This window comes from Ruditapes philippinarum, unplaced genomic scaffold (assembly GCF_026571515.1).
Source record: "Ruditapes philippinarum isolate M1 unplaced genomic scaffold, ASM2657151v2 ctg683_1_1_1_1, whole genome shotgun sequence".
Taxonomy (NCBI): domain Eukaryota; kingdom Metazoa; phylum Mollusca; class Bivalvia; order Venerida; family Veneridae; genus Ruditapes; species Ruditapes philippinarum.
Genome location: NW_026861864.1, coordinates 222,548 through 246,779, shown reverse-complemented (window position 1 = coordinate 246,779; position 24,232 = coordinate 222,548). Strand labels below are relative to the sequence as shown.

The 24,232-nt window shown below is 32.9% G+C and overlaps 1 protein-coding gene across 4 annotated transcripts in view; it reads right to left on the bottom strand.

Moving 5' to 3' along the window:
• Positions 1 to 3,054: 3,054 nt before the first annotated feature.
• Positions 3,055 to 24,232, bottom strand: part of LOC132717164 (uncharacterized) — a 124,437-nt gene continuing 103,259 nt past the window's right edge. For all 4 annotated transcript variants that reach the window (XM_060700573.1, XM_060700572.1, XM_060700574.1 and 1 more), the window contains 2 exons: positions 19,025 to 19,215; positions 3,055 to 4,964 (listed from right to left, as the gene is read on the bottom strand). In XM_060700573.1, coding sequence (XP_060556556.1) covers positions 4,362 to 4,964; positions 19,025 to 19,215 — 794 coding nt within the window. In that variant the 3' untranslated portion in view covers positions 3,055 to 4,361. The remainder of the gene's footprint in view (positions 4,965 to 19,024; positions 19,216 to 24,232) is intronic.

Here is a 24,232-nt window from a genome sequence, read left to right as displayed (position 1 = left end):
CTGGTCGCAAACGCACTATGTTGATTTTGTCGTGACGCGGCTCATTTTAATATTTAAATGTACCATCTATGTATTATATTCTAAATAGGTAACATTAAAACAGACTTTTAATTAACCAATCAACTTGTAATAAGAAAAACATGTTTAACAACTATAATGCCCAAGCTATGTGAATTCATCACATAATTTAAATATTGTATTTCAACAAGAATTTCTGAAAAAATGGAACAATTTCAGTAACAAACAAAATGTTTATCCACACCTATAATAATAGAATTGTTTATTCTAACTTTTAAGATAACGTAATTTTAAGTTATCTAATTATTATTCTATTCTATCTTATTGTTTTTTTAGCTATCTTATTGTTAATTTAACTATGTTATTATTTTAGCTTGTTATTTTATTATTATTCTATCTTACTGTTATTTTAGCTATCTTGGTGATTTTCCTGCTTGTATAACAGACTCCAATAAAGGGCCTCTTCCCAATTGAAATTTTATTAAATCAGTATTTTTATCCTAATAATTCTAACTTACTTGTTTTTTTTAGCTAAATTAGTTAATTTTAGTATTATTTTTCAAATTACTAATATGTTATAGCTCTTCCGATTTAAGTGAGAAAAATCAGTTTAAGCTTTATTATTGTTATTTTAGCTAAATTAACTTATTGTTATTGTAGCTACATGTACTTATTGTTATGAAAATGAAATACGGTATATATAAATAAAAGTAATGTTTTGCAACTTTTAATCTTAACTCTTGTAACTGAGGCTTTTTTTTTATGATTTTCACCATTAAAGCAAAAGTAATTTTTACTGGTAATCTTTAATAGTACAATTAAAGCTACAAATTACATCTTGTTTTAAAGCATCATACCTATTGTAATGAATTCCTGATGTGATTTTTATATACAGTATTACAAATAAAGAAGAAATATCCCACAAATTGTTTCATGAATTAAAAAATTATATATAATGATGAAGTATAAATTGCTATGCTTACTGGTGGATTTAACACCAATAAAAGAAACAGTAACTGATAATAAATAAAGTATGTATTTACTTTAAATTGACTCCATAATCATCAATAGCCTAGGGAAAAAAATGTATCATTGACTTATTCATGACAAATGCCTTTGTTGTATACAGTTAACTATGTGTTAAAGACCACCTCCAAACCAATTCCACTCCTTGACACCCCTTCACTAATTAAACAGAACAGAGTAACCTTCAAATAAAGTTTATTTTACTAGAAAGTTTGTATTTGGATTTTCTTCTTGGGATGGCCCTTGTCCACAGGTTTGACTGTATAATGACCAAATTTGATAAAGATCTGCTTGCAAAATACGTCTGTATCATTTACCTTTAGACCTCTTACAGTAACTGTTAAATGTGTGAATAATAGCTAATATAGCTGCTATGTTGGACAAGACAATATTCTGTAGCAATTCAGATCTTGAAATTTGTGAAACCAACAATGGGCAGTTCAACATTGAAAGCAGGACAATTTCATTGCACATATTTAGCAGTGTGTTTGCAACATATGCTTATTCCTGCTCAAATTATTGATAAGACAAGAATTTTACACTAAGCCAACATGACCTTGCCCTTTCGTCTATCTACCTCTAAAATTACATGGGTCATCTATTGGTTGCGCAATGTCCCCACTAAGTTTGGCATACCTAGGCATATTGTTTCTCCAGTTACTGATCAGACTAAGGTAGAAAGCTTAATGTCTCTGTGACCTTGACATTCACCTCATGACCTAACATCAATATAGGTCACTATCCAGCTAAAGTCAATGCCACTTGGAAATTTCACAAAACTACATTTATTCCTTCTGAAGTTATTGATCAGACAAAGATTTTACAAAAAAGTATCACTGTGACCTTGACCTTGGATCTAAAATGACCTCAAATCAATGAAGGGTTATCTACAGGTCATTGGCAGTGTTAAAACCAAGTTTCAAAAACCTTGCCTTATTCCTACTTACTTTATTGATCAGACATGGTTGATCACTATGACCTTGACCATTGACCTAAAAGTCCCAAATCAATAGAGATAATCTACCTGTCATAAGCAATTTCCTCACATAGTTTCACAAAGTTAGGTTTTATTATTTCTCAAGTTATTGAAAGGACAAGGATTTTACACTAAATGTCACTGTGACCTTGACTTTTGACCTTTTAGTCTCAAAATCAATGAGGGCCATCCACTTGCAATCAGAATTGTCCCTACTTAGTTTCACAAACCTAACCTTTTGTCTTCTCAAGTTATTAAGCAGCCGACAAAGCTCTTACAGTGTAACTATGACCTTGACATTAAACCCAATGATCTCAAGATAACTCTACTGCCCAAAACCATTCTGTTCATAATTACAACAACTAAATGTATAATAACAAAATCATTAACAGATCTTTGTTGTAATCATATAAATATTCATTACCATATGTCCTTTTACAGTTTTTTAATGTTGTCTCTAGTGTTATGAAACCTATATAATGGTGACCCTGGAAAAAACAAATGTCTGAACCAAGTGCACTAAGAAATCAGTATAAAAGAGTCTATAAAACATATCAGAATAGACAATTTTCTGAGATGATAATGCAAGGTAGTAAACATTATTTGTAATTTGTTTTGTAATATTCGTAGGCTACTGAATAAAGCAGTGTAGATAAATGCAAGGAGTTTGTGAAATTGCAGTAACAATTTGTCATTTTTTGGAATATAGAAATTAGCAGCATGCTACATGAGAGCAAGGTATTTACAGCTCCTCTCAGTTCCCCCGGACTCACATTGAAAAGCTGGAGAAAATATTTAACTTCCTAAACCTCAATATGTTATAACCCGACTATAACATCAGTATAAACGCTGGACCAGTCTATACAACTATTATAACCTGGCTATAACATCAGACTAGTCTATACAACTATTATAACCTGGTTATAACATCAGTATACAAGCTGTACCAGTCTATACTTCAAGGCAGTCCGATCTTCATATTCGACTGCTTTATTTTGATATTGAGTACTGTCATACCTTAAAGTTACGCTAACAATGAACTGTTCTAATATTAAAGCAAGAAAAGTCGATTAAACAAATTCAGCATAGTCAAGGCTAATTAATATCTACAACTCTGTTTTATTTCTTTCCTTTCATTTCAAAATAAATAAAATCAAGAAATAAATTGGCATGGCCTTACGATAACAAAAACCAAGCCAAACAATTACATGTAGATTTTGCCTACATTTTCTTACAACCAATGACAAGTTTTTAGCCTCTTATAAAGCTGACAAAAAAGGTAAAGGGAAAAAAAGGCCTATTCAATAGTTCAACAGCTATCACATGACCAATGACATTTCATTATTTATATCACATGATCAGCTTTTTAACCAATCAAAAGTTCTGTAAGCATTCATATCACATTGAATATATTGAACCAGACTGTGAATTTGAGCATGAATGTGACTGTGACATACTGTGTCTATAAATAGATATTTTGATTGCTACAAAAAACTTGGTTTATAGATACTGTTAGTTGTATAGAAACAGCTATAAGAGGAATAATACTAAACAACTCAAGTAAACTACATAAACATTTTGTTTTTCTGTATGTGACATAATTCATTCACAAAAAGTTAATAACCTTATTGTAATTATCATGTTTATATTTAGTTTTCAGTGCCTGACAAATAATCTGTTTCTTTGTCAAAGCATACAGAGCTTAAAATTACCATGTTTGATGATACCAGGTATATTCACTTTTTTTTTAAAGTTGCCGGTATATAATGCTATGATATAGACCAAAATTTTAAACAAGATTCGGATGTTTTATTTTTATTATAAATAATATGAGTATTTATCACAGTCAAAATATCCCCAAGTTCACAGCCCCTCAGCATCAACAACAAATTCAAAGCTATATTGGCACCCATTTTACAAACGAAAATACGAATTGTATCACACAAAAGTTTGCCCTAATGTTTTCAGGTCAATATTTTGATCACATTTCACTGAAAATCTATTACACACCAAGTTAATGTGGATGATTACTTTCCTTCTGTATATATACATTTATGATGTGAAATTTTAAAGTCGCCGTCCAGTATGCGCAAAAAAAAAAAAAATGTAAAAGGGGGGAATCACATTTGAACTGTTAGAAGTGTCTTGATAATAACCAAGCAACCTTTTAAGGTCCTCAAATTAAATAAATCACTAGTCATCCATGATATATCTTATAATTTACTCCAATCTTGTAAAATTCACACAGCCTCTGAGGCGAAAGTTCATCCATCACTCTATCATCTAACAGCACTCATAGTGACGTTTTCACATTTTACACATCCACGATGTCAGCACACTATCATACATTACTGTCCATTTGCGGACTAACTTTATTATAATCACTAGAACACACACCTGTGTAATCAGGTGGTTCGTCTGTCTGTTCATTTGGTGAAACACTATCACTGACAGTTCTAGGTTTTCTGCCGGCTGAATTTGTAGACAAAGTCCTATTGTGTGATTTTGTCACAGTCTTTTTTTGCACATCTTTGTGCCCATTCGCGGATGATGAAGAATTAGAAACATTTGAAGACATGCTATAACATCTCAACATCCTCGGACAACCGTTTGAGTCTCTCACTATTCTGGTAGGGGGCTTTCCTAAATTTTCTAAACTGGCAGAGTTAGAGTAATAAGGGGGTGGGCTTTCTCTATCATGTACTGTCTTATTAGGAGGAGGCCGAAATAGCTGATCAATATATCGACTACGTATTATATGTTTTTGACTTTCAATATAACCCTCTTCTCCATCTTTGGAGATAGGGATTTGTGGCGGTAGGTCTAACATAGTGTCAGTTTGTACGGAACGTACTCGCACTTGATGCTCTTGAACTTGTGAGATCTGATGCTCGAGAAGTTTCTCTTGACTTGTAGAAGGCGTAGTTACTGGAACATATACTACCTGAAATCATAAAATGGTACAAATTTTAATTTTTATAAAATATCAGACCAACTAATACCTAACGTAGACTTATGCTTCATCATTGTCATACAGTCTAAACAGATAACAGTGTCTACAATAAGCAATGGAAAATTGCAAATATTAAATCCATTATAAATTGTCTGATTGTCAAGTGTTCTGTTACAAATACGAAAATATTTATAGCTTTAAAATGAATAAACAAAACAAAAAGGAGAGAAAATCCATTATTTTGTCAAGATTTAAACTTACAAACGACCTTCAGTTTTGATTGCTTTGATATTGCCATAGGAGTACTAGACCATTGGAATTTTATAAAATTAAAGAAACAGATAAACTGGTCTCACACACTGAGGCAACATCTTCTCAGAACTTTTAGATACCAATAACACTTTAAAATGACTTTCAGTCTGACAAATATGGAATACAGAAGAGCTAGACGCACTTAAATTTTTCAAATAGAATAAAAGATTAGATTAGTCTGGAAGATCCAATCCCCCAGGAGTCTGAGAAAATTTATAAATTCCGCACACAAATAATGTATGACTGAAGTAAAAGAAAAATGTTAAGGTTCATATGACATACTGATTCCATATTTCTATACTTCAGAACATAATATAGGTAATACAACAGGGACTTGTTCTTCTACACTCTGACTGGATAAATTCTTACTTTGTTTTAGACTTACATCACTGGCAAAAATACCATAAACTTACGGTCATTGTCACTGACCGTATGAATATGGCATTGCACTTTTATATTAAAAACTTGAGGACATTGGCTCTGACCAATGAATCTGCACTTTTCAAAGACTTCCAAGGAAACTTGCATCAACAACATGATTATTTACTTCCGTAGACTAAAGGTCACTAACGGTCACTACTTTCCTAGACTTAAGGTCACTGACACTGACCTGTATAACCACAGAACATTGGTCTGACAGTGACTAGCTGTAACCACATAATATTGTTCTTTTGGTTACAGGTATCACCAAGGATATTAAAGATACGACCAATTATACCAGGAAATTTTAAGTCACTATCCAGGTACTGTTTAAGTTGGGAATATAATCAGTCAATTTTCATAATCATTTACAAGTGATGTCAGTCAAGTTTTAGCTTGTAACCAAAAGTAGTTTTTTTTCACATACAGCAGATTCTTGGCAATATAATCAATCAAAATGTATTGTTCTATATATAGAATTGTCACACAAAAATAACAACACAACCAAATAACAACTTATACAAAATTCTTCCCCACCCGCAAGACAAAGAAGTCTGCCCAAATCAAAAATAAATATTCATGGGGTAAACAATATACAAAGAGCAGTCACCTAGATATTATTATAAAAATGTTCTGCAAAAGTTACCTCCCTTTATAAGCAAAAAACAAAACAAAACAAAAAATATCTGATTTGACATGCAGAAAATTCAAGTTAAAAGTGTAAATAGCACTTTTATTAACAGAAAAGGCTGTAAAACTCTTTGTCTAATAGGTTAAATTATTTTGCAGGTTGCAGATGAAGTTACTTAAACAGAGAAAAAGATCAGCCAAGGTGAAGGTCACATGACTTGTTGTCAGTCTGTGTACTCTGTAATGCAATTGTACTCTGTAATGCCTGTGTTAAATATTTCAAAATCTTATTGTCAGGAATAATTTTATATAAATAATTAAGCTTTGAAATATGGGGGAAAAAAACTGATTGCTTTAGCCTTAAGCCCGCTGTCTGATCATGGTCTGCACTTTTTCACTATTCAGTTAGTACTAAGTTCAAATTTCCCCTAAAAATAATGAATGGTTTTGTCCAGATTGAAGGATGGACAAGTCCATTTAAGATATTTAGCTTGGCAAGAGTTTAATATTGATCGTCTATTATGTAATAGTTGTGATTCTCTGTACAGATATAAGTTACAATTTGAATTGTTTGTTATATGTTTTTATCCATGTTTTAAATGTCTACATGTATAGATTAGACTTAAACAAAGAATTTAGATTCTAAACTGTATTTAACCAACATTATATAGCCTACATAAATGTAATACCATGACCTAAGAAAAGTATGCTTGTTTAATGTTTGTACAGATATGATAAATTCATCAGTGAAGTATTGTCTTGTCAGACAGTGTAAGGTTGTCTGAGTGTTACACAGTGTGTCATATATCAATGTCATTTATCAACACTCTACGTATGACATCATAGCATGATAATGTGATTAACCACTTGTATACATGTAAAACCTGCTCGATTTTCCTGAACCTTTTACACTGACAAAAGCCGTATATTTCCAAAACAGTTTGAAACAAAATTGGTGAGAGTAATAATTTTACAGAGAAATCAATAAAATCAAAATTATAACTATACACGTGTGTGTAATTTATTATCCAGAGAGATTAAAAAACGTTGCCTAAATTTAAAAAAAAAATCTTTTTTTACGTTTTACAGTCGGAAAAAAAAAATTGTACAAACCTTAGCTTGCCAGTGTAAACCCATCATTTATTTAAGTATTTTTGGTCTGTTACACAAATAATACAACATATTAGTTTAATTTTAAACTCAAGTGTATTTAAATCAAATGTCAATTTACAAAATTCACTACTGAATCCCAGCACTATAAATGTTGGAAATATTCCAAATTTAACAAAAACACCATAAATCACAAACAGTATAAATGTAAACAAATAATCAACAAGTCACTAAACGAAATTTTCATCCTTTACTTAAGTGTCCTTGATCGTCATGTGGCTACAGTTTTTGTCTGAATCCGTATTTTCATACATAGTATGAATATGTTACGCAAGTCCACTTATAAATAGATTACTAACTTCCCTGTAATACAATTATACAAAGCACTATGATATGTTAACACACACCTTGCTTATGTACTCAGTTGTACAGATACACTATCTGTGCAATTTAACTATCAATAGCACTCGATTCACCGTCCATACTGTCTGAGATTTTCAATGTATTCAAACGAAAAAAATTCCTGAACAACTAATATCCACGATATCATTGTAATAAAGTATATCTTACATAAAATGTATAAATAAAACGTAAATTAAATATCTGTTTGAATTAAACATGCACGATAGATTTCTGACCAATATCTGTAAGTATATAACGCACCTATGTCTTATATAGTATTATTGGTTATTTGTTTTTCCCCCATGGAAAGAATGTCTGACTCTGTAAATCTACTCTCCACATTGTAAATAATTTGTCTAGTGGAATATCAAATGTACTAATTACTGTCTACACACAATGTATAGGATAGAACTCGTCTATGTACCGTAAACAACTGCGTAAAATATTTGCTATAATAAACGCCCCATTTTACAAATTTTGATATTTCAACGGCTTCTGTTGTAGTTGAATTTAGAACTTAGTCATAAAATCGAGAAATACTTCACTTTTAATGACTAAGAAATCATAGCCCGCTGACAAACCATTAGCTCCACTGACCACTGTAAACCCCACAAACATGCCATTAAAAAAAAATATTTGGTAAACATAACTGTACCATACATATTGGTATGATAAATTTATACCCTGCTACTTAAGGAGCTAACCTATGGAAACCAATGGTTGAATAGCATTAAAATACAAACATTTTTTCCATGAATTAAACCTAATCTAGGAGACAGAGCCGGATGATTTTAACCAGCCAATGGCCGAAGCTTTACAAAACGAACTTATTTTCCTTTTCAATATTTATGCACTTGAAAAAAATTTCCTGTTAGCTGACTATCTAGAGGATTTTTTCTATCAAATTATAATGGTGTTTTCCGGTTTCAAATAATGTCTAGACGGTACACACCTAAATGACATGCGCAATATGGAAAACAAAAAAAAAATGTGGCGATTTACATAAAACCATTTGATGATTATTTTCCGTGACAAGGAACTCATTTTGAGATAGTTATCAATATTATCCACTGTGTTTATTGTTTGCACACTGCAGAAAGCATTCAGATTGCCGTGATTACAAAAACAGCTCGGCAATTACAAAAACACCTCGCTTTTAAACAAGTTGACTTTTCTATAATAGAATACAGTTCAACCTATCCAGCTAATACAAAACAGTATCACAAAACTTGTTATTCAGCCCAAGTCTGGATTCAAAAGATTTCATTTCTTTCTCTCTCTTTTTTTTTTTTCTTTTCATTATGAAAGAACAAAATTGTTCTGTATTATAAATAAAAAATCCAAGTGTTTATTAAAATATTTGTGCTGTTGAACATGTCTGCACTGTCATTTAAATGAAAGTTTAATAATATAGAAATATTTAATCTAAGTACACCAGACATTTTCATTATCAAAATATTGAATGAAACCTTTCTAGTAATTGTACAGAATTATATAAAACTGTTCCAAAAACATTCTCAATCTGTCAGCAAGACCGATTATTTACAGCTTATTTGTTCCTCCCAATCTTCATACATAAAATAATAATAAAATTCAGAGGATTGAACAAGCAACCTTGACTTCACACAAAAGCCATAAAATTATTTAATAAGAGCTCTCGGCTCGACAGCCTGCATGGACATTCTTAGTGCTTGATAGTAAAACAATAGTCTGGAAAATGTTCAAAAATGCCAATAATTCTCTCAAAATCCATGTTAGAGTTATGGGCCTCGGGTAGTATTACCTCATTATGCTCAAAGGTGCCCGTCGCGTGACCTGGACCCCCACCCCCCAACCCCACACTACAACCCCCCATATTTTCAAAAATAAAAAATGATCATCTGAAACCTGTAAAACACTATCCAATATGCATATTATAATTTAGTAATAAATTAACAATAGAATTTTATATTTTTGTTGGAAACTATTATTTGATTGTAATATGCATATTGGATAGTGTTTTACAGGTTTCAGATGATCATTTTTTATTTTTGAAAATATGGGGGGTTGTAGTGTGGGGTTGGGGGGTGGGGGTCCAGGTCACGCGACGGGCACCTTTGATTATGCTCTCAAATAGGTGTGTGAAGTTACAACATATTCCCTTACAGTAGTTTTGCAAAAACCATCTTGCACACAAAAACTTAACCTAAGTGTGACTCAGACGCCTAAGTGAGTATAATTAAGCTCTTCCTATCAATGAACAACATATTCCCTTACAGTAGTTTTGCAAAAACCATCTTGCACGCAAAAACTTAACCTAAGTGTGACTCGGACGCCTAAGTGAGTATAATTAAGCTCTTCCTATCAATGAACAACATATTCCCTTACAGTAGTTTTGCAAAAACCATCTTGCACGCAAAAACTTAACCTAAGTGTGACTCGGACGCCTAAGTGAGTATAATAGCTCTCCCTATCAATGAACAACATATTCCCTTACAGTAGTTTTGCAAAAACCATCTTGCACACAAAAACTTAACTTAAGTGTGACTCGGACGCCTAAGTGAGTATAATAGCTCTCCCTATCAATGAACAACATATTCTCTTACAGTAGTTTTGCAAAAACCATCTTGCACGCAAAAACTTAACTTAAGTGTGACTCAGACGCCTAAGTGAGTATAATTAAGCTCTTCCTATCAATGAACAACATATTCCCTTACAGTAGTTTTGCAAACACCATCTTGCACGCAAAAACTTAACAGAAGTGTGACTTGGACGCCTAAGTGAGTATAATTAAGCTCTTCCTATCAATGAATAATTCTTTGAATTTTCAAGCAAATCAAAACAATTTGCTGTCAGTTTAATTTATTATCAAGGTATCTGTCACCTATATCTTTGACCTACATGCAGAACCCCCACCTCTGTCATCATGGCAATGTAACTTAAAGAACCACAGAATTTAGCACGCCTACAAACTGACGCAACTTCAAAACAAACAAAAACTACTGCCGTATGAGCCATAATTACAAGATTACAGAAATTCTAATATTAACTTATAATTCAGGAAAATAAATCACATTATTTACATGTTAACCGAATTATAACCAAAGATAAATTTGTCCTCTCGAAATCCTCGTGGTCTGCTTGCAGATACGAAAGAAAACTGATGACTTACAGTTCACTTATCATTTGTAATATAGCATTTAATACTGACACACTTAAACTTTAGTTCTTGGTTAGTTCATTACATCATAAAATAATATACAGTCATGCATATTTTGTCCTCTTATATTACAATCATCTACCGAGGCCGCGCTTTTTTACTTATATTTTAATATGTTTAAAGCCGCAGGGTGTAACTAATTCGTCTGCTGCAGATACTTAAATTGTGAAGACTGTAAACAGTGCTTACCCAGGTATCATATAAGGAAACATGGTAGTAGAACTCAAATAAGAGGTCTGAAACCCAAGATTTCTTGGCCAGGAAGCAGAAACTTTAATCACGAGACCACCACTTGCCCTTGTATTGTTTAATAAGGAGATCTTATTCTAAGTAGCGTTGAATTATATTTCTGCACAGTAAGTTGAATTATATTTCTGCGCAGTAAACTAACCAGTAGGCCTGGTGGTGTTTTTTTCCGCTCTATCATGCAGCTCTACGTCTGCTAGTGAATTCCAAATTTGCATTTGAATTGTAAAAACTACCAATTGTAAAATTATGTTGCATCTATATACATGTATTAAACATTTGATTTAATATATACATATTTTAAGCTTACAATTTTACTTCTCATATAATAATTTATAATATAATTATTGCATATTTATAGCAATTCTCTATTCATTGGATAATCCTGACGTTCATATGCTCTACATACACAGCTGCTGTCAATTTAAAGAGTTTTTTTCCCCCTCAAATAAAGTGATTTTGCTGTACTATTAATTCATTATAAAAAAAATTTTTGACAAGTTATATGGCCATATATAAATGGTTGTTTGAAATATAACCCTCGCCATACAAACAACTGTTTACATACAGCCATATAAACTGTCCAAAAATCTTTAAAAATAATAATACACAAGAGCACAACAGGTATGCATTATCAATTTCGTACAAAAAGATGTATGTATGATAAATTTTGTTTTGTTTTAAATCTATTAACATTGTTTCAGACAAGACTGTTGTTTTACTATATTTGAGCCACGTCATGACAAAACCAACATAATGGGTTTGCGACCAGCATGGTTCCAGACCAGCCTGCGCATACGCGCAGTCTGATCAGGATCCATGCTGTTCGCTTACCAACCCTATTACAAGTAGAGAAACTGATTGCGAACAGCATGGATCCTGATCAGACTGCGCGGATGTGCAGGCTGGTCTGGATCATTGCAGGTCGCAAACCCACTACGTTAGTTTTGTCGTGACGCGGCTCATTTAATGACCTCATTTTTATTTTTAGTTTTCAAGTCTAGACAGCCCAAGTGATCTTTGCACTACAAAAACTTATTGTCTTAAATCTGAATAACAAAGTTCTATCTTTTCTCTAAATAAAACTGCACTGAACTTTTAACTTAGTCAGACAAAAGAAAAATAAATCAAGATGTAAATAAATTTACATAAAATGTATTGTCTTTCCCCTTTGCTAGATTTCAAGTAAATGAGGTATAAAATTGAGTACAATAATCAACATCTTCATTGAGATGCCACCTACTTAAAATATGTTAGGCCATCATTAGTATGTCTGATTTATTTCTACAGACAATCAGGTTATATATGTATATACATCAAAGGTTTTGTTCTCTCCTCATAAAATAATAATTACCCATGATATTTGAAAACTTGTGTTTTCATAAAGTTTCAACATTGGTCAATTAAACTCGCAACAAAGTCTGGCATGTATCAGTTATGATGCAACCCTTTCATCTTAAGTATTAAATTCCATTTGTGTTATTATCTTAAAAATTAAATTTACAATGCTTTTAAGCTAATTAATGAAAACTATTAGCTTATTCTCTGATGTTGTGAGTTATACGTCTCAAGTTGAAAACCAATTTAAAATATGCATCCTAGTCATTCATGTTGAAACAAATAAACGTAAAAAAATATTTTTACAATGTAGCAAATTATTCACCTTTTGCAAATTAACCAGCCAACAAGTCTACCTGGTGAATCTGAGATTGAATAAAATTGTATGACAAACCAGTATGAAGCTGTGTAAGAATGTTTAACTAACCAGTCTGAAGCTGTATAATAAACCAGTCTTAAGCTGTACAATAACAACCAGTCTTAAGCTGAATAACAAACCAGTCTAACTGTATAACAAACCAGTCTGAAGCTCTTAAAACAAACCAGCTGTATAACAAATTAGTCTAAACCTGTGTAACAAACCAGTCTAAAGTTGTTCAACATAAACAAAACTGCAGCTGTACAACTTAAATCAGCATAAAGCTGTATATCATTAACCAGTCTGAAGCTGTAAATAGTTAATAAGTCTACAGCTGTATTGCATTAACCAGTCTGTAGCCACATAACATTAACCAGTCCGAAACTGTATAGCATTATTCAGTCTGAAGCTGTATTGCATTACCACATTACATTTACAGGTCTGAAACTGTATAAGCATTATTATGCCTAAAGCTGTATTGCATTAAAAAGTCTGAAGCCACATAACATTTACCAGTCTGACGTTATAAAACATAAACCAGTCTGAAGTTGCAGAATATAAACCAGTCTGAAGTTGCAGAATATAAACCAGTCTGAAGCTGTAAAACCTAAACCAGTCCGTAGTTGTGTAACATTAACCAGTCTGTAGCCACATAACATTTACCAGTCTGAAGCTGTAAAACATAAACCAGTCTGAAGTTGCAGAACATTTACCAGTCTGAAGTTGTAAAACATAAACCAGTCTGAAGTTGCAGAACATTTACCAGTCTGAAGCTGTAAAACATAAACCAGTCTGAAGTTGCAGAACATAAACCAGTCTGAAGCTGTAAAACATAAACCAGTCTGAAGATGTATAACATTAGCCAGTCAAGCATCATTCAGTCAGAAGTTGCATTGCATTAACCAGCCTGTAACCACATAACATTTACCAGTCTGAAGCTGTAAAATATAAACCAGTCTGAAGTTGCAGAACATAATCCAGTCTGAGCTGTAAAACATAAACCAGTCTGAAGTTTCAGAACATAAACCAGTCTGAAGCTGAAAAACATAAACCAGTCTGAAGCTGAAAAACATAAACCAGTCTGAAGCTGTAAAACATTAACAAGTCCGTAGCCAAACTCCTCACAGTGATTACCTCCCTTGGCAGAATTGTAATCACTGCCTTCAAAGACGTCACATGATGATGAAAGTCACATGACGTAACGTCGAAATTCAAATGTAAATATCGACCGTTACAAAGAAAATCTAACGTTATTTTTCTCTTTCTGTTTTATTTTTAACTTTTAGTGCCTACGTTCGATATAGTTTATCAAAAAATTATCGAAAGTATACAAAATAACGAAAAATAAATTCAAAAGCTAAAAAATATAAAATATCAAAATATCGTCTCGGTAGAAAATAATCTCATAATTTTTAAAATTATTTCTAAATATTCATATTATTTATTTATTTATTCATAAACATTGTTAAATAAATGAGAGAAAACATATCTGATAGATAAAAGCAGTAGATAAAACAATTTTTGAAAAAATGTAGTATATCAGAAATTCTGATATATTGGGACCTTGGTGGCAGAGATCTAAGCCGAAGAATTAAGGGGAGATCACTGCGTGGAGATTGGTCCGTAGCTGTACAACATTTACCAGTCTAAAACTATGATATAACCCGATAACTCTGTTCTTATACCATATACCAGACAGAGACTTTATGAAAAACAAGAAATATGCCTGCACAATGAACATGAGAGGGAACAAGCTGACAAAATGAAGCATTAGACAAAAATATTTGTAGAAATAACTTCTTCTACAAAAGCTTATTGCTCATCCATTGAAAACTTCTTGTTGATTTATGAAATGACTCAGACAGTTACTTGGTGGATTGATAAATTTGTTTATTTGAAATTTCTAGCATGTAACTGTCTCAGATGACTCTAGGAGACATTATTTTACGACTTAAGAAGCCAAGGTGATCATTTGCATTCATTCTGATTTTTCAGTTTATTCCCAAACAATCCTCCATGGGATACGAACAGCGTATATTACAGTTTATATAGACAAAAACAATTGTACTATGTCTAAGTTTTATAAAACTTCACGACAAAGTTATGTAGATAGCTTCTCTCAAAGGTCTGCTTAGACTTCCAAATGAACTGTAAAGCCGTAAAACTTCCTTAATCATATAACTATGTCAAATCATATTTCATAATCAATTTTAATATACAGTCTTTATGGACTACGTCAATTTTCTGGTATTATTCAGCATCAGATCCGTGCATCTTTATTTCATTAGAGAGGGCTTATATCAAGATCCAAAAATAACAAGAGCTGTTCTAGGAGCAGTATGATTGTCTGGATAGTCAACACATTGAAGCAGCATGCGGCAAGATGAGTAAAATACATTTGTAAAAGAAAACCCTTGTTTAAAAAGGTTTTTTGTTCAAGAAATACACATGTATGAATAAATATTCAATTTTCCAATTTTACATGCGGAGGAAGACCTCAGGTGCCCTTCTGGGGCATTATTTCAGACATGAACGGGTACCCGTGTAGAACCAGACTTTCCGCAAGATGATAGCTTGAAAGTTGCTTTCCATAACATGAAAGAACCCAAAGTCTGAGCAGGGATTCAAACCCATAGCAGTGAGTGGCAAGTTGTTTGAAGTCAATGACCTTAACCACTCAGCCACGGATGCCCCATATTCATAATATAACGTAATAATGTGACTATATTATGAAAAATATGACCATATTACTGTTATAATCAGAGAAATTGTGCATATTTTCACTCGTTACAGAATGATTTTATAGATAGTGAGTGTCTTATGTTAAGTTCAATCACTTGCTTTGTAAAACTGACAATGATACAATACTAATACTTATAAGAAAACAGTTCATAACTTTTTAAAAACTAAGTCTGATGAAATTGCCGCTTTTAAGAACAGTATATAATTAACAGTGTATAACTTATTTATAATGTTTATAAATGTAGCTAACTTATTAATGTAACACACACTACACAAAACATGCTATTATTTCACAATCATATTTGGAAATCACTTTTTGCATATGAGACAACCATTTAAATGCGTTATGACCAAATTTATATAATTTATATAATTATATCCCACAAGGACAAGTTTACTTTGTATATAATTAATGCAAACACCTGTCAAAATAGGTAAAATGTTGTAAACATTCATTTTACCTGTACTTTATAAATTCTGTTCATGTGCCAGTACTTAATTTATAATTCCCATGGTCCTATTAAATATTTCTGTAAATAATTTACAAAATTGTATTCTCTGAAGATAGAGCCTTTATTGTCTGCTATATTAACATAATGTTATAATTGTTTGCTTTGTTATAAGAATATAATGTAATTGTTTGCTTGTTATATGAATAAATTGATACTGCTTGCTTTGTTATATGAATATAATGTCCATGCTTGCTTTGTTATATGAATATTGTGTTATTGTTTGCTTGCTATATGAATAAAATGCTACTGCTTGCTTTGTTAAATGAATTTAGTGTTATTGTTTGCTTTTTTATATGAATATTCTGCTATTGTTTGCTTATTATATGAACAAAATGTTATTGCTTGCTTTGTTATATGAATAATCTGTTACTCATTGCTTTTTTACATGAATATATTGTAATGGCTTGCTTTGTTACATGAATATTACTTAACTGCTTGCTTTGTTACAATTATGAATATACTGTTATTGCTTGCTTTGTTATGTGCATTTTTTGTTTATTGTTTTGCTGTATGAATAAACCATTATACTTGCTTTGTTACATGAATATATAGTTTCTGCTTGCTTTGTTATATGAATATACATTTACTACTTGATTTGTTATATAAACATATACTTCAATATTGATTTTGTTCTCTATATCTTGTCCTTCTACATGTGACCTTGACCTTAGCAAAAGGGCCAGACAAGATGCTTCATACAGGCTTATTACTCCTGGTTCCAGGGGGGCTAAGGGGTCAGCATAAGAGGATGTTTTGTCGCATGTGCATAAGTGTAAATTTGCTTTCTTATATGAAAGGTAAATAGTCTGATTTTAAATAGAGACTGATCAAAAATATAGCTTGGTTACCTCTATGTACGTCTATGTACTATTACTAGAAGGCTTTTCAGAAAGTTAAGACTAGAGAATAAAGTTTTGTCTCCAGGTTACTCATAACTAATGTCACATTAAATCAACAAAATATTAAGACTATGACATGAAAATATGACCTCTGAGGCACTAACATGATCTGTGTGACCTCAAGTATCTGATCAATGGAATGTGACCTCAAAATATCTGAATGAGCAACTTCAAAATAAATTATGCAGGGCATAATGATCAACATGACTTAATCACACTAAACTTGACACATAAATAAATGATCCAAACGAAACTGTATTAACAAGATTTTCCTTTGTTCTATGCCAGTGACTTTGTTTTTGAAACTAGATGACCTCTTTTAGACTTTGACCTGGAAATCACCAATTCAAACAACAATGCAACACACTTAGTTGCAAGTGTCAGTAAGATTATAAATTATCCTTATACAATACCCAGTGACCTTATTTCAAGATCAGTATTATTCAAACTTGACATAAATAATCAAAGCAAGAAACAGACAAATGCCTGACCCTTAAAACACTTATATTCTTAGCATACCCCCATTATTTCACTGAATGAATGACAAGGATATGTATGACCAGACACAAATATCCACATACTATTATATTGTCATCACCTGAGGTTCTGGCATTTGCACACAACAGGTTTTCTAAATAAGCTACAAAGTCTTGGACTGGACAGAACCATCATTTCACAAACATATTATGACATTGTAGGTACAAGTGTGACCTTTACCTTCAGCTGGAGACCTGAGGTCAAGGTTATAAGCTCAAACTCAGATTTCAGGTATCTGATTGGTCAGAAACTGTCACATAATGTGCACTGACCAATGAAAATAACAAGATTTGAGACAGATATAAGAAAAATAAGTTTTATAACCTTTGACACTGATTCCCAAGCTTGAAATCCTCATCATGTCCAACACATTTATGCCAAGGAACTTTAAAATCCATCTAGGGGTGACAAAATTATTGACTGGAAATCGCTATAAATGCACTTTTATGAAAGTCAAATCATGACCTTCAATAACATGAGAATGACCTTGACATTTGACCTTCAGACATGATTTTTATGTAAACACATCATCATCATGTTCAACACAGTTATTTTTAAATCCATTCAGGAATGACAGAATTGTTGACCAGAAATGACTATCAAAGCACTTTTGTGAAAACGTGATGTCATGACTTTTAATGTTAATGTGTGACCTTGACTTTTGAGCAAGAGACCTCATTGTGGAAACAGTATCTTGTCATGACAAGCAAAATTATGCAAAGTTATTGTCAGACTGACATTGACCTACAAATGCATGTTGCATCTGCATGTATCACACATTTATGCAAAATTATTTCCAAATCCATCCATGTGTAACAAAGTTATGGACCAGACAAAAAATGGACAGACAGATCAACTAGGGTTTGCTCTAAAAATTAACAAAGTAATAAATGTAGAAGCTTTCAGACTACAAAGATCAACTAGTCTCCCTTTATCACTACTGGCACTAAGTTTTACAGAATCGATGACACAGGCTGTATGAAAGTAAAAATATGTAGACATTTGACAAATTGGGTTATGAACTCATTGCAAGATAAACTACTCTTCGGTCAGGCTAAGGAAAACAAGGCATTATTATATGAGCCGCGCCATGACAAAACCAACATAATGGGTTTGCAACCAGCATGGATCCAGACCAGCCTGCGCATCCGCGCAGTCTGATCAGGATCCATGCTGTTCGCTATCCGTTTCTCTACTTGTTATAGGATTTGTAAGCGAACAGCATGTATCTTGATCAGACTGCGCGGATGCCCAAGCTGGTCTGGATCCATGCTGGTCGCAAACCCACTATGTTGGTTTTGTCATGATACGGCTCATATAATGATCGTACAGTTGTAATTTCTCACCTCGGAGACTTGTGACTCTGGTCGTAGCTGACTATGTTCTAATCTCTCTCTACTCCGTCTACGACGCCGCCACATTCGAGATCGTAGAGGACACGGGCTTACCACACAAATGATGATGAAAAGTCCGGGCATTAAAACTATGCTTATAATAACAGCAAAAGCTTTAATCAGGTCAACATTTGTTGTGGAGGCTGAAAATAGAAAACAAAACATGTTTACTCTTTAGTCTTTTGTTAGTTATTTTTGTCTTTTTCACACTTACACCTCTAATGGTTGTATGACAACTTCACGGAGAAATAAACCTGCTGTGTATAATTTTCGGCTCATTCCTTAGTTGAAAAATATGCCTACAATTGCCTAACTAGGTATCTTTCTCAAATGAAAGACTTTAACTTTCTTGGCAGGATTCAAACTTTAGATAAGAGTATGGGGCATGTTTTATCGAGCATTTAAAATATGATTACTGGCAATCAATTCCAGTCATGTATTTAGAAAAACAAGCAATTATCATAGTATTGCAAGCAATCCATAAGTCCCCTACCGGATAGAACCCCATCAGCATTCTGAAGGGCCATTGGCCATTCACTAATGTGTAAATTTTTCTCTATTTTAAGTAAATTTGTTGGAAATGTTCTTTAAAAGTGATCACAGGAAAAAGTTTTTATGAACAGACAGACAGACGAACTGAAGGACACTCTAAAGTTAATATTTGAAACATCCCTGTTACCAAAATATAACATTTTAAAAAGCAAAATTCTTAAAGAGGAGATAACTCTGGAATTAAAGATGCAATTTCATAAAAAGTTTCAGCTCTTTTTGACTAGTCACAAATATTGTTATATTTGCCATGTTTTAAGCCTATTTGTTGCCAAGGCAACCAATATTTTTTCAAAATAGGGGGAACTGATAAGACCTGCATAATCTCAAGATTGCCATCTACCCATTTGTCAAGTTTCATAAAAATATTTCCAGTACTTTTTGAGTTACCACTGGATTCAGTTTATGTGTAAAATTTGCCATATTTTCAGTCTATGTGTTGCCATAGCAACCAGAATTTTCAACATAGGAAGAAAAGAAAAAGACGTGTATAATCTCCAGACTGCCATCTACACATATTACAAATTTCATAAAAATATTTCTATTACTTTTTGCGTAAACACTGGATCCAGTTTATGTGTAAAAATTGCCATATTTTCAGTCTATTTGTTGCCATAGCAACCAGAATTTTCAACAAAGGACGAAAAGAAAAAGACGTGCATAATCTCCATACTGCCATCTATCCATATATCAAGTTTCATAAAAATATTTCCAGTACTTTTAGCGTTATCACTGGATCCAGTTTATGTGTAAAATTTGCCATATTTTCAGCCTATTTGTTGCCATAGCAACCAGAATTTTGAACATAGGAAGAAAGGAAAAAGACGTGCATAATCTCCATACTGCCATCTATCCATATATCAAGTTTCATAAAAATATTTCCAGTACTTTTTGCGTTATCACTGGATCCAGTTTATGTGTAAAATTTGCCATATTTTCAGCCTATTTGTTGCCATAGCAACCAGAATTTTCAACATAGGAAGAAAAGAAAAAGACGTGCATAATCTCCATACTGCCATCTATCCATATATCAAGTTTCATAAAAATATTTTCAGGACTTTTCAAGTTATCGCGGGATCCAGTTTTGTGGACGGACGGACTGACGGACTGACAGACAGACGGACGGACAGACGGACAGACGGACGGACAGACGGACGGAGGGTAAACCTAAAGTCCCCTCCGGTAAACCGGTAGGGGACTAATAATACCTTTAGAAGGTAGTACATGTAGGAAGAACTAGAATATCAAGGAATAAACATACATATACAACTATTTTTGATGCAAGAGAAAATTGCCCCTTCCCATACAAGTTCTTTTTATTATAGGTAATTAGCTGAGTGAATGCTTGAACCAGGAATGCCAGGTCAACAGACAAATATTTTTTTGACACATAGAATATATAGAGACAGACAGAGACAAAAATTGTTATGCCAATCAGGGTGGAAGGGGTATAAAAATTCTTCTATACAGATACTCAAGTAAAAACTCTTGTAACAGCTATTGTATGCTTTAAAATACCAGTTAATAAGACAAAAATCTGGGTACTATAACATGACCTTTCAAATGCCAGGAATCATAATAATTATAACAGATTCTGACAGGCTGACTGCATTATTAGTGTCAGAGAATTCACAATTCTTTCTCTGTCTTCAGGGCTTTCCACTGCCTAATTGAAATAATAGCTAAAGCATTCTACCACTGGCAAATATCGAAATTCCTCCAGAATTCCTGCTCGGCATTCCAAGCACAGTGGACCATTACTTTTTGGCACTATTTTACTTAAGACACAATGGAATTTTTCTTACAAAGTACACTTCACCCTCGTAGTTAACATAAAGCTTAAACATTTATTTCTAAAGTGTCTAAAGTAGCCCATAAAGTTTTTTTTACCCATTATTACCATCCTTCAAAAAGAAAGAAAAATAATTTCCATCTGATAATGACAGCAAATTCAAACCTTTTAATTTCATCAAGGCTAGGTATAATTTTATTTTTCCCTGTAGAAGCATTATCAGACATTTATCATCATTGAAAATTATGAGAACTAAATTTTTAATGTTAAAAAAAGGACTTTTCTATCATAGGGTGTGACGAAACGAACTACTTATATGTACACTCTGAATAAATTAATAGTGCAGAGAGCATTATAGTGTCAGACTGCATAGATAATAAGGCGGTAATAAGGCGGAACTGTCTATAATCACAGTCAGGGACATGGCACACACATTAATAATTACCAATGTTCAAAAACAGATGCACTTACCAAACAATTTGGTCATAATTTACGACAATTTTAAAATAACAACTAGATTTAAACAAAAATTAAAATATGCCAGACACACAGGTATACTTATTATGTCTGACTTACTTATTTTTCATCAGTCAATCAAGCGTGTCAGTGTATCATGTAGAAAGTAGCACATCATTAATTGAGCTGCTTCACGACAAAACCAACATAATGGGTTTGCGACCAGCATGGATCCAGACCAGCCTGCGCTGTTTGCTATCAGTTTCTCTACTTGTTATAGGGTCTGTAAGCGAACAGCATGGATCCTGATCAGACTGCACCGATGCGCAGGCTGGTCTGGATCCATGCTGGTCGCAAACCCTCTATGTTGGTTTTGTCATGACGCGGCTCAATTTATTTAACTGCATCAAAAATTGCTCTAGCTGAACAGTTTAAGCAGAATTGAAATTCTTATAAATAATACAATTATCACTACTGTAGACAAGTTACCACCCTTAAGTGTTTCAAGTGAAATGCGAAAACATCTATGCTTAGTAACAAATAATCAATTAACCAGTATTATCAAAAAAAAATAAAAAAATTTCATATCTTAATTTCAACGAAATATTTTTCATTGGGACACTGCCATTCAAAATATCTTCATTTTTGCTATAGACAATTACAGTTCCGAGACTTTTTTCTCCATGTCCCTACCTCTACAAAATCAACAATTTACATTATGTACGAACCAGAAATGCTGTCTTTTCATATACAAATTTCATTTAAGCAAAAATAAAAAAATGAGCCACAAGTCTTTGCATTTTTCAGTGAATCACCGACTGTTACCACATCAGGAGGACAAAAACTACAGCTGAATTATGAATTTATAGAGCGTACATGTTTATATACTTGGCTGACATTCAATTATTTGCACAGTGTTTTAATTCATTGGGTTTACTATCTAGTCTGGTTTCTCTAGACATAACAAGCTTAAGCTTTACCACGCTATATTCATATAATGGATTTGCCCTCTTTTTTAAATAACCATTTCAAGCCCTCTAGTGGCAACTGATTCTGAAACACGTGTGACACGTGCAGGCCGAAATCCAATGTACTGTCTGATTATTGTCAGCAGTGTTTGCTATTCAGTCAGTATACTTATAATGAAATTGTCCTTAAAATGATGAAAGGTTTTGTCCAGAATGAAAATATAAGATATTAAGCATATTATCACGAGTTAATCTGCAAGTATCTACTGCAATATTTTAGTAAATTTTATATAAAAATGTTAACATTAAGGAGCCTGGAAGTACAGTCCAGCCTGGCTCTATACTGGTTTATTGTAGCCTGCACTGGCATTCAGTGTATACAAACATGGCACTTTGCCAACATTCACTTATAATTTTTAAATGGCTTATTATGTAAATCATACACGTTTCATGACAAGCTACATCTTATTTGCATGATTTAGAAGATTTTCAAACTTAAGTCTTCCTTTATAATTATATTTCCTATTCATTCTCAACAAACTCTACCTCTTACGACAACTCAGTGTCAGACTGCATACCTTAAAAAGTTCAAAATGTATATCTAAATATACATACAAGACATATAAATATACTATTTATACTGTTGAAAAGTGGCATAAATACAACACGTTTCTGACAGAATATGTCATCTGAAGTATAAATACAATCAGACAGACAATACTTTGTCGTTAACAATACTGTCACAAGAAACTTTAAGTGTGAACTAGTAGTATTTAAGCTTGCCTACTACCAAAGTCTGAAAACCAACACTAGCATCACATCAGACTTGCCTGCTTACAGCGCCCCCTGGGTGACCTGAAACACTGTGGGATCACCATGTGCACCAAAATACCCCAATGTACTCTAAATGATGCATAACTGTAGTTGATGTATATGCACAAGAATCATTTGTCATAAAATTGACAACTCTATGGTGACACTCTACGGCTTTTGTAGTATATCCAGGTATTTCTTATATCCAGTTTATGTTTACAGCATCCCTTATACATGTTTCACTACTCTACAACTATTTCATTATTTACTGCATTTGTAGCAAGATATTGATTTTAAGTTAGCAGTAAAAGGTAGTTTGAAACTTTTTTGGCCAACACTGTGGACAAGGATCTTTGCTTGGCAACACCAGAAGAAATCAGTATTGTCACTTTGATCATAATATACCTGATGCTTTGCAACTGCAGCATGAACCCTGCAAAAATGCCATAGATGCCGTCTAGTCATGGTCCACAAGCACAATGAACACACAGAAGAATCCAAACCCATACAGTCACATATAAATGCTATCAGACAACCCTAGAAATGACCTATAAACACCTTTAGGAGTAATTGTCAGTCGAT